Below are 12,255 nucleotides of genomic sequence, written 5' to 3' on the forward strand. Positions count from 1 at the left end.
ACTTAGGAATATTCTGCCAAACCATTCCCACTGAAAGCTGTCACATTAGCCGACTGTTCTCTGTGTTACCGCTTGCCAAAGTACCGTACTTTTATTGGCAGATGGCTACTTTTATATTTAAAGTGCTTGCCCAGGTTTTTATGTGTAGGAAAAAATATCAAGCCGCAAAAAAATACTGTACTATACGTGTAATCCAGCAGTCATCGCTCTGACAGTATGCAGTATGCATCTCCTTTATGTGTCTACATGATTGTCCTTTTTTGTGGCTAATTATAACTGCTAATCATGCAGGTGAGTTATTCGGAGTCTGGTTATGGATGTACTGCCATTTGAATTAAATCAGCAGATTTTTTATTTTTTTTTTTGACAAGGAAGACAAAAAAAACACAATACTGTAAAAAACGATTTTCATATCTGATAATAATCTTCCAGTAGTTTATCCGAGGTGCTGTGAGGCACAAAACACCAGCAGGACACCTTTGTATTCTGGCTGTTAACTTCCTAATGGGTTGTAGCTGTGGTATGAACTATTTTGTCTTTAAGGTTTGGGTTAGTGCCATCCTGAAATCCAAGATTCCAACTGTTTCATAATTCTGAGGCCAAAAACAGTTTCTTAACAGGTTTTTAAAAAAAGTCAACATACCTCCTTTTTCCTGTTTACAAACAAAAGTTCAACCACATTTCTTTGTAGTCCAAGTTCTTGTTTATTCCTGTGTGCATTTGATATATTCCTATTAGAAAGGTATTTTGTCAGTAAAATGCATTATTTTCTGAATAAGCCATAAAGAGTATGAAAGGTTGAGGTCTATGAGACAAATTTCAATTTATGGAAATGTGTCCTATATTAGATCAGGTTCCACCAAGGGCTCACTTTGGGTTTGAAAAGCAATTTTTCATATTCGTTTTCTTATGAAAAATCTATGCGTATTGCTAGTTAGGATTTATTTGTGTTTTTAATAGCTGAAAGGCACATGGTTACCTTGTACAACTATACAAAAATAGACCAAAAACCATTTGATCATGATGGGAAACAGTTTATATGCCCTGAGAGACACCCTGATTGTGTTTTTTGGTCCTTTTTGAGCCTAAATAGAATTCCAGCATCAGGTGCAATGAGCAGATTCAAACAGATGTGGCACCATCTACCACAGATTTGAAGACAGCCTGATAGGAGCTATCATCCTGCGATGCCATATCAAAGCTACAGTTTGGTGTGGTCGGAGAACAACTGACATTTATAATATAAACCTGACAAAATGCTCTTGATATCAAACCGTTGAAGGATTTTAATAGAAAATACATTTAAAGAAAAGAAAACTTGCAAAAACAATGTCTGTGGAACGATTCATAACTGGGTAAGGTCAGTGACAGGTTTTTCAATTTTAAAAAGTTATTTTTTTATTCAAGATGAGAGCAGGAGAATGTAAAAAAAGTTGCAAAACAAATGCACCACAGAAAAATCTGCGTCTGTCCCACATTGTCTTGCATAAGCATCCTAGTTGTACCACATTCGTTTTGTTTTATTAATCTTGTCCCTTTGAAGGTTTTTGTTTTAAGATTTTTGCTCCAAAATACATTAGAAACATATACATACAAGATTAATACAAAGAAAAAAAAGTTCTTATGTTTGTTCTTCACTTAAATTTGCCAGAATGTTTAACCATGGCTTTGCATATATAAAAAGAAAGACAAAAAACTGCACAAACTGCCAGCTGCTTGTTTCAATTCAGTGTTCAGCGAGACGTCACCTGAGGCACTTTTGAAGCTCCGCACAGGTGCTCTCATTGTTCTTTACCAAAAAAAGTAAAAAATGGGTTGATGACAGTCTTGACGTTCCACTGTGTGCTAGTCTGTATGCTCTGCGTGCACACATTTCTGTGTGTGTTTGTGTGCGGGGGGGTACTTTGAAGCTTTGTGTTCATAATAGTTGAAAGAGGGCAGGCCAGAACAGAATGACTACACAACAGATCTCTCTGGAACAGAGATCGCCTGCAGCAGGAACGAAATTATTTAATTATTATTTTTCTAAGATCACTCAGTAGCTTTATCCTTCTCTTTCATAGAACATAGAATCGCAGCACAGGTGTAAGATTTTCAAAATTAATACGATGAAACAGCTTGTCTGTGGCTGATGCTATGTTACATTTTGCTGCACATAACAAATTGGACAGTACAAGAACATGATAACCCAATGTTAATATATCCAGTGTTCAGTGTTTACAAACCATTTAAAACTATACTAATGAAAAACAAATAGAAGTGTATCATTATACCCACTGACATAAAACGTACTGAATATTACAATTATATTATCATGGTTTTTATTATTTTCCTTTCCATTTAGTAATAATTTGAATTCCTTTTCTGGAATAATTAGCCATTTCAATTAACAAGTAGCTTTCTAAGTGTCATTTCACAATATCCCTTTAGAGTGTTGTTTGGTACTCTTTTTAACCACCATGACTGTCCAGTAATGTTTACACATATCTTAAAATTCTTTTTTTAGGTAGGAAAAATTCTGCCTTTTTTTCAGCCAGCTAACCTAAGCCTCAGACCACAGCAACAAGTGGGGGGCAGGGGCAGCAGTGCACAATCTACTCAGCTTGGTATGTTCTCTAGACTTAAATTAAGAGGATTTTGATCCGTAGGTGTTTAATGATGGAGTTTCATTTTATTGCTTTGAAAATGTAACCTTTTAACCATATATCAGTAATAGTGCCTGTCGAGTCATTACTGAAGACACATGGTAGAGTTGAAGTAAAATTAAAAAAAATCTAAAGCATAATTAGAATCCTAAAGCACAAACAGAAACCAGGCTAACGAAATAGAGCAGAAGTTAATATAGGCAAAGGGAAACTAAAACTACAATCTGCATCTCCAACATTCTTTCAGACCAGGATAACACTGCCAAAAACTGAACTCCCAAAAGCACATTTAATGAAACCTGTTGGGTTCCACAGGGTCCATGGTGAATGGGTGGGGCTCGGCCTCAGAGGATGAACGTAATTTTTCCAGCCATAGATCCAGTCTGGGCAGCTCTTCTGATGGCTCCATCTTTACACACTGCAGCTTTGCCCAGGCTCTTGTGGCTGCTGCAGACAAGGCAGGATACCGGCTTGAGGGAACTAGCCTCAGCAAGAGAGGTTGGTTTGTGGAAACTGAATATCCACTGCTGCAGTGGAACACTTCTTATTCTTCCTTTCATCATTGGGCTGATGGTTTCTGCCTCCTTGTTTTCTTGGTCTTTCTGCTTTTTTGGATTCCGCACAGGCTGCGCATGGTTCTCCTTAATGATTCTTTTGATTCTGACAGTATATAATACATGGGTGACAAGTTGCAAGCCTTTACTCTTTTATTTCTTACAATCCTTACTTCAAGTAAAAACCTTTGCTTTACCAAACATGATTGATATGCTGCGTCTTTAATGGTATCAATCTCATCTCTAATCTCTGGGTCGTGGTTCCACAGGGCTTTATTAACCAGGCTGCCTTTTTTACAATGGGTGTTTTTTTTATTTACTGTAGGCATGTATTTTGATTGACTTATTCATTGGTCCCTCCTGCAGGTAAAGGCTTGTCCCACCGGGCCCGTCCTAGCAGTCCATTTTCAACAGATGGCAGCACAGTCGGCACACACAGCCTGGGCCATCAGAGGGCCACTAGGCCCACTCGCAAACCACGAAGTCAAGGCACAACACCACACCGGAGAGACGCTGGTGCAGATGGTGAGACAAAGACTTTGTATACATAGTTTAGTTAATTGTAGGTAAATTGGTGTTGAGTTCTTACATATATATGGGTACAAAGGTATTCATATCCCTTGAACCACAAATTTTCATTTGTTATTTTTGGATTTTATGCAAGAAACCCAACATTGAGTAGCAGAGGGATTATCCCTTCTTAGCTATGGATCTCTGCAGTTTCTCAAGAGTTGCCATGGATATCATGGGTGCTGATCCGATTAACAGAATTGTTTACACTATTTTATTCTGGGGCTTTTGGGTAAATTAGATTGAATTCAGATGTACACTGCTCTTCGTCAAATCTCTTTTGCAAAAGGAATCATACGCTTACACTGATTATTGGGCAGCGGCTATAAAGATGCTTTGCAGCTCTGTGTGGGTGCTGCAAGGGGCTTAAATGTTCATCATCGTCATTAATCATGAGCCACTGTAAAGGTGCAAATGCAGTTATCGAAAACATGAGGTTCAAAGAAATGTTTCTTCACAAAGAAGTTTGGCCATACTCCACAGTCGTCTCTGCATCAAGTTCTAGAATTCCACCGCACAAAGAAAAATCAAGCACCAAACAGAAAAAAGTGGATTTCAAAATAAGATTGACCTGCGAAACATAAAGGCAAAACAGAAACGCAGACAAAAAACTGGGCTTTTAGAGGAGGAAATTGGATTTTTATGTGCACATAAAGACCATGAACCTCTTTTCTCTGAAGCGCTGTTTCTGCAGCCGGAGAGGCAGCTGGGTCACCCTGGTTGCAATATTAAGTGTGTTACTCATTTCAGCATACATGCACCACAGTAGCCACACTGTATTCAGTGAGACTTGCGTTGTCTTAAAAAGTTTTTATAATATTTATTTCCCTTCTAAATAAAAAAAGACTTGTATTGTTTAATTACATAAAATCACAATCTAATAAATTGTCTTTTTTATATTTTAGAAAAATTTAATACGATGAAAAACAGTGTGAATATCTGGTCATTGTTTATTTTTACAATAATTTTAATTCCATATGCCTTCTCTTTATAAAGACCTACCTCCTCCCCCTGAGCCCCCTCCCTGTCAGGGGCAGGGCCGCATCCAAGGGGCTCGTAGTGTAAGCAGCATGGCACAGACCCCAGATAGGAAGGCTTCTTCTCTGGAGCGCACACCCATGTCAGGACTCCTTTGTGGGTCTGACGATATGAAGAGCTCTATTGATCGACAGATGCGAACCTCTTTGGAACATCATCGCCAAGCTCAGGAGAGGTTGGGCTCTATGGATCGGGCGGATGATGCGCGCAGGGGCCACAAACCAGGTAAAAAGGAAACCAAAACTTTCTCCAAGCTAGAAGCCAAATATTCTTGGTACTTTTAATTGAGCCTTGTATGTCTTTCAGTGTCAACCACACATCATAAATATGTCAGTAGTTTCAATTGGTTCTCTTTTTGACATAATGCTGATATGTGTTTATTTATGTTTATAAAAGGAAATACACATATTGAGATCTGTTGGAATTTTGAGCTTATTGCACAGTTACATTGTAGAGACAGCAAAAAATCGGAGGACTGTGCTTTGATTTCAGGATATTTTTCTCTAAGTTCCTTTCTTAAATTGAGCTTTTATGTTGTTTCAAGACTCAGCTCTCATGAGCTGATCGTGCTGTCTGCCACTTGCTCTGGTTTCTAGGATCCCCTCCCCCCTCGGCCCTCCCTTAACTTTCCCATTGTCCATCTTACTCTTACAGTGCCTGCTTAACTCCAAGTGATGTAGACGGCCTTAATGGCTAATATGGACTATAATGGCTTTTTTTTTCTTTGCTTACACCAGCATCAGCTACTCTTCACCCCATCTGTGCGAGTCTGGGTTCATATGTGTGATTGTTAACACTCTCCATGCTGTGCTGGCCTGTCTCTTTGTGCCAAGGCTTTCTCAGACATTTTTTTTTTGTTTAATTGGGAAGTGTAAGACAACAACGGGGGCCACAGTCAGCTTTCAGTAAGGTTCCTAACTGATGTTCAGAAGAATTATCATAGGTCAGGGCACGCTCTATTAGAGTCATTAGCGGAACAGTGGGATGGAGTTTGATGAGATTTCACGTGATGACAGACACTGCTGAGGGTTAATGTTGTGGTGCCCTGCAGTAGGGGATGCTACACTAGCCAGAGGACCTTCTGCCGTTGTATTTACCCCCTCATAAAGCTGTAGGCCAGAAGACCAGACCAAGGGTTCAAGCTTTAGCACACGCTGGCATTGCTTGTTGGCAATGCCAGAAGTTGTTGAGAATGGCAGTGCCATATATCATAATGTATATCAGATGTGTAACCCTTAAAGGGGGGTGTAGTGTGTGTTGGGGGGGTGCTATTTTTTTTTTTTTTTTTTTGTGAGTACTGTATGCAGCTAATGACATTATTGGCATAACAGTCCACCTACTATATGTTGGCAGCCAGATATTCCACCTTCAATAAGGTTCAGCATATTTTTTTTCCCCTCTACAATTCAGTTTTGTGTGATATTCACAGACCATAATGGTTAAAATGTAAAACTACTCTTCTTCTGTACTGTACTTCTGTTCAAATCATCCTCAGTTCTTGAACAATGCTTTTGATCATTTTTTTGACTTCTCGGTCAACTTATGCAAGGAGCCCCTGGCTATCCTTGCTTTCTTTTTTCTCTCTACCTTTCAGGATTATGGCACTGTCAGTGTCTATTGGTATTTTCAAAAGTTAATGTATTACAAATATCATTTATTTATTTCAACAACATAGTTGTAGACATTTATTTTTACCCACAATGAGAGGCTGAATTTTTAATACCTAAAAATTTGAAGCATAGCCATTCTGATATGTCGAAGAAATCCGATTTTTTTTTTTATATGGCCACTCAGACTAATATTTAAATGTGGCCACCATCAGACTTGTCTGAACCTTTTATAGCCCCAGTGTAGACTTCACACAGCAGCACACTGTTTTCAGAAATAATAAAGCAGGTGTTGGCATTTCTGTTATTATTAGTCAACAGTATTATGATTGCATTATACCAAGATAAAGAAAGATTATAGAAAACAGAACTATTTATTGTGAATTTTCTATTGGAGCAGCGACGGCTGTGATGGAGAGGAGTCTGTATGAATGAGTATTTAGAGCCTGGATGATAACCTAAACGTCGGATGAAATGGAACCTCAGAGTTCAGCCTCCAGACACTTAAAAAACTATGAGATATTTATTCTGTTCAGTACCACTGATTTTTTTGGGAGGCTTTTCTGACTGTCATTAAAAAAAAGTTGTATGAGTCGCATGTAGATAAATCAATCAGATTTGGGTCGCATTTACCTGCAATGTGAACATAGTCTGAGCTTGTAATCATCTTACAATCAGAACCTTCTAGGTTCCAGTCCAGCTTCTGTCAGAAAAAGACGATTTGGCAGGAACTTAGTTGTCAACAGGTTCTTGTAAGATTGTGTCACTTTTCCAGATGTGGCTGAATTGGACTTGTAATAGTAATATGATGTTAATATTAATATTAAAGAGGGGTCACGGGACTACAAATATAGTTTTATTTCAGTCATTAGTTTATTACCAATACATTTTAGCTTTAAATGTCTTTTTTAGATTTGTTTCTTCCTGTCTTCAACATTTATTACATTGTGACAATAACTGTTAATAACACACACTAAATAAAAGCCAGTTTGTTTAGTTTTTTCCATTAATGTTTTGCATCAACATGTTTTTTGGTTATATGTGTAACAGAAACATACAATCTTATCTAATACATTAGAAAATGTGTTGCAATGATGCTTCTGAAAAAGTTCAGTACTGTTCGAAAATAACTGCCTTTACATAAGTATTAAAAATACTACTTGCTAAACTTACATTTATGTATTAGAGAGTATTTTCTATTGGGCTGATATAATATTAAAATCTTAAATCTAAACATAAGATCATCATAAATACACATAATAAGGTTTTAAAACAAATAAGTCTGTGTATTTATGTAATGTATTTCAATTAGTGAAAGAAGTTACTGAAATATATCAACCTTTCTATGAAAATTTTAATTTAATGTCTATTCACTCAGAAAAGAAAATAGCTGTGAGTACCTTAAAATGGAAAGTATACATTTCTTTGTTTTGTTTTCTTTCAGAGGATGGATGTCTGCCATACAGCAAACCATCCTTTCCCTCCCCTGGAGGCCATAGCTCATCTGGTACAACCTCCTCCAAGGGCTCGACGGGGCCACGGAAGACCGACGGTCCAAGACAACCACAACAGTGGACTGCCACAGAGCACGCTGAGTTTCTTGGGGCCAATGGGCATGGGGAGTTATGTAAGTATTCCGTTCATGTTAGCGCCATTCTATTATTACTTAGTACAAAAATGAACAAGTCTTGTTTGTGTATATAATATATACCTCATTTACACTAGCCTTTTAATACCCTATTGAGAACCGTCCAAGCACAGTAACCAAGAGTGTAAATGGGACACAAGTAAACTGGACCAACCAAATTACGCTAAATCACAACCGAATCTTACTAAATCTAGAACTAGTTCAAGAGTTCAATGGCTCAACATGGTTCAGTTGTGGCTTGGTTCAGTTTACAACAAAGAGCCCATGAGCAGACCGCATCATCTCCTATTAACAGTCAGCTGACTTATGTTTTCTGGCCTGTCTGGCTATGAAATTCACACTTTTCTTCATCTGTGCAAAACACAAATTTCTTCTCAGCCTATTAACAATAAATTGCATCAAAAGAGCGTGTGTGTGTCCTGGAATGATGCCAGGACCGAGAAGGATGCCTTCTTCGCCTGACATTCTGCAAGCAACGAAATATCACTAATATAAACAAACATAGGTTCCTAAATATTATGGGTGCCGCCATTTTTGTTTGCGTAATTTCCGCCTTGAGAGCTGTAGTATACTGTAGTGGACCGCCTATAGGGGGCGAAGAACCGTGCTAGCATCTTAAATGGTCATAAGGAGCCAAGCTTGGCACGGTTAACTGATCCAAGCTCGGTCCAAACTCAGCATGGATCGGTTTCAGAGGGGTATTGTAAATGGGGCAATATTTTACTGCCATGCTATTTAGAAAGGCATTTGTACATTTGCAGTGTTCAATTCTCCTTTAAGTTGGATCTAGCTAGCTGTTACTGAAATAGACCAAATCATATTCTTTTCCTCAAGTTTTGTAACATTTTCTTCCATTCTCATTTTCTTCACAGAGTGATCCACATCGGCTGTAAACTGGGACCTGCCCTCATGTTTTGGCCAATGAACTTTGTCCTTACTTGTGCATTCTTAGAGGGAAGATGCACAGCAGTAGATAGAACCACAGCAAGAGGCAGTTTAACAGATCTGTATATGTGATGTAAAGACACAAACATACTGTACATCTCACAAAGGATTTGTCCTCAAGAAAATATTTTCCACCTCCTACCTTACTGTAATTTCTTTTTGTTAGAAAAAAACAAGTAAAAAGAAAAACAAAACATCTATGTGGAAAAAATTTTTTGTTTTACCTACCCTTCAGGAAAAGGGAATTCTGTTTCCTGTAAATATTTTCTTTGACTTGTTGCATTGCTATGCAAACCTTATAAAGTTTTTTTTTTTCTTCCATTTACAATAACAGTTGGGTTTTACCTGGTTATTTGTACTATATGTGAATTAAGTGGCTTTTTTGCCATATTTTTTTTTTTATCCATTGTTTTTCAATAGCTACCATGAATTATTATTAATATAATCATTATTATTAATATTAATAATTATTGTTTTTTGCACTGCAATTTTTGGTGATAAGCACAAAAACATAGCTCCTGCTGACATGAAGAACCGGAAGAATATGTGAAGAGGAGTTTCTGTACTGTAAAGTAAAGAGAAGAATATTATATTCTAGTGTACAGAGAGATATTAAAGAGTAATGCTTTTCTCACAAACAGCATCCATTTCTACAGCTGAGACAAACCAAGTGGCAGACACTAGTTCTGAAGGTGCAAAGCAGAGATACAAGGCCTTAGACCAGATAAATAATGTAGGTAGTTTATTGCTTTGGTTTAGGTACTATTTTATTTTTCTTTATTTTTTTTTATTTTTTTATTTATACTCATGGTTTAGCCGGTTTGTAATTTGATAAAACTGATTTGATGCTCTTTAACAACAGAGCATCATATCAAATTGAAATAGTCTCGAAATCTTTCTGCATGGAGACATTCAGTCGGAGCACTTAGCGCAGAGTTTTTTTTTTCAATAATTATTACTTGCAAAACCTTAACCTAGTTGTATATTAGTTGAATCCAAATGTTTCTATTATATTTATTTCAAACTATTTTTATGAAACTTTTTTTTCATATTAACGTAGTCCTTCAGTCTGGTATAGCCATTTGTATCAACGAAGAAATTCGTTGATACAAAGAAATTTTTATCAACACAAAAAAACATTCCCCTTCTGCTGGAAACAGCCGAGGTATTTATATGAGCTATCAAAATAGGTGTTGAAATAAAGTTTAGTGCCTCACATATGTAACAAATGGTCATTTTGCCCCTTTGTCAGTTCTTACCTCTACTCAGGATTATAATACATTGATTGCTAGAAAGATAGACTTGATTTTTTTTTTTCACAGTAATCAAAACCCTTCTTGTTAACCTGCTTTATAAAGTCAAAAAGCTGATGTAAATTGACAAGTCTTTAAAGTCAGCCTTTCCAGACATTGTACCTATAGTTTACCAAAGGCTCTTTTAAAATATTGTCACTTTAATAAGATAATAAGAAATCTTTTAGGTTTTCTTTCCCGAAGGAGAACAGAAAAAACTTCAAATGCTCAAAGTGTTGCAGGTCTATGTAAACCAGTTGACAGGAAGTGTGCAGAAAATAATTAGGATGGCGCTGTACTGGGGTGCTCTGTAAAAGAGCAACTTTATAAGATCTTGCTACACCTTTATATTGATAATTGGCTTGTTCCCCAAGGAAGTTATGTATTAAAACAGGATTGCGATAGCTGTTTAGTACCCAAAAGGTTTGAAATGGCAAAAGGACAAAATGACCAGCATCCAAAACAAATACGGTCAGCATGCTTGTCAAATTCATTTTCAAGAAAAAAGTAGAAATCGCAACATAATGTGTAGCTTTGGGTGAGAGCAGAAAAGAAGGGCCTTGTACTTTAGTCAGTGGGTCCACTGCCTTCATGTCCACAGCCACAGTGGGGAGCAAAAAAACACTTTCTTATTCGCCTGACTGCCACAAACACACACTCTTATCATCTAACTGCTTTTAACTTTACAATATCTGATTTAATCTTTTTCAACAATCCTTTTTGAAGCTAAGCTTATTTCTTTGTATGCCTTTTATGGACTCCAAAACGCTGCTTACAACAATGTTTTACAATTGTAATGTTAAGGATTTTTGTGGTTCGATGACTGTTTGTTTTGTCTTTTTTTTGTACTGCTAATGTTGATAATAAAATGGGTGGGGGGGTGGGAAACTAAAGGCCATCAAATGCTGTTGTACTGTTGTCGTAACGCCATTGTTGTGTTTTATTTTATTTTTTTAATGATCCACCCAGTGGCCAGTGTTCTGGGAATGAGGTGCAGAGAGTATCTCAGGTTATATTACATTCTTGTGGTGTTTATGTATGTGTATATATGTGTATATATCCATACACATCTCCACTCGATAATTCCATTCCTTTTTCATTGAGAAAGATCTGTCATCCCCTTTTAAGTTTGCTATTTTCTGCTGTGGATTTTGATCCTGATGTGCTGGTTCATCCACCTTGAGACAAGATGTCAGTAAAAGAACATACCAAATTAAGATTGATATTTCTAATGTCTAATGCGTTTTAGTGTTTTTAATACTACATTTTCTTTTAAATCACAGTGTTGTTTTGTATTTATTGAAATGATAATAAAGGTATATTGTGAAATATGCATAAAGATTTGTGAGATATAAAATGTGTTTTTTTTTTTTTATTTGTTCCTTGTAAAATATGGTGTCAAAGATGATCAGCAAGGCCATTAAGAGATGCAGCGGACACTGTACTCACAGCAAGTCATATGCTGGGTCAGTTGTCATCCAAGTCACTCTTTGTCTTGCATGTTCACTGCACTGCTCTTCTCCATTCACAACCTTCCAACTCAAGGAGTAAAAACACAATTTGCTTGTCCAGACAAAAAAAAAACAATGTATTTTTCAAAGATGGAGGTGCTTTACCTTTTTCATTCATTTTCTTAATAGTGTTGCTTCTTTGTCGCCTATCTATGTCTTTCCTTTTTGCCATAAAAGAGGATCAAAAAGCGAAAGTTGTTGGATGAAGTCTTTCCTGTATAGTTAGGGGTGAAGCAACACTAAATCCAATGCCATTTCTACAGTACAGTTTTCCTTTTCTCTTTTATCTCCTCTCTGTACACCATCTTCTGTATCCACCTGCATGTTCTCCAAAAAAAAGTGAATCAAGAAAATAAAATCCTACCGTTTCATTCCTAAGACCTGTAAAATAAATCCATGCTTTTTAATTTCCTTGTACCTGGATCAATATCAAATAAAATATTTT

The 12,255-nt window shown here is 36.9% G+C and overlaps 1 protein-coding gene across 12 annotated transcripts in view; it reads left to right on the forward strand.

Annotated features, from left to right (window-relative positions):
- Positions 1 to 11,638, forward strand: part of robo2 (roundabout, axon guidance receptor, homolog 2 (Drosophila)) — a 381,767-nt gene extending 370,129 nt beyond the window's left edge. For 7 of the 12 annotated variants that reach the window (XM_038291987.1, XM_038291983.1, XM_038291985.1 and 4 more), the window contains 5 exons: positions 2,961 to 3,143; positions 3,566 to 3,724; positions 4,766 to 5,032; positions 7,859 to 8,041; positions 8,935 to 11,638. In XM_038291987.1, the coding sequence (XP_038147915.1) occupies positions 2,961 to 3,143; positions 3,566 to 3,724; positions 4,766 to 5,032; positions 7,859 to 8,041; positions 8,935 to 8,936 (794 nt within the window). In that variant the 3' untranslated portion in view covers positions 8,937 to 11,638. The remainder of the gene's footprint in view (positions 1 to 2,960; positions 3,144 to 3,565; positions 3,725 to 4,765; positions 5,033 to 7,858; positions 8,042 to 8,934) is intronic. The other 5 variants (XM_038291991.1, XM_038291992.1, XM_038291994.1 and 2 more) reach the window with 1 other exon arrangement.
- The last annotated feature ends 617 nt before the right edge of the window (positions 11,639 to 12,255 follow it).

Source organism: Cyprinodon tularosa, unplaced genomic scaffold, assembly GCF_016077235.1.
Source record: "Cyprinodon tularosa strain WSP-4 unplaced genomic scaffold, ASM1607723v1 ctg305, whole genome shotgun sequence".
Classification (NCBI taxonomy): domain Eukaryota; kingdom Metazoa; phylum Chordata; class Actinopteri; order Cyprinodontiformes; family Cyprinodontidae; genus Cyprinodon; species Cyprinodon tularosa.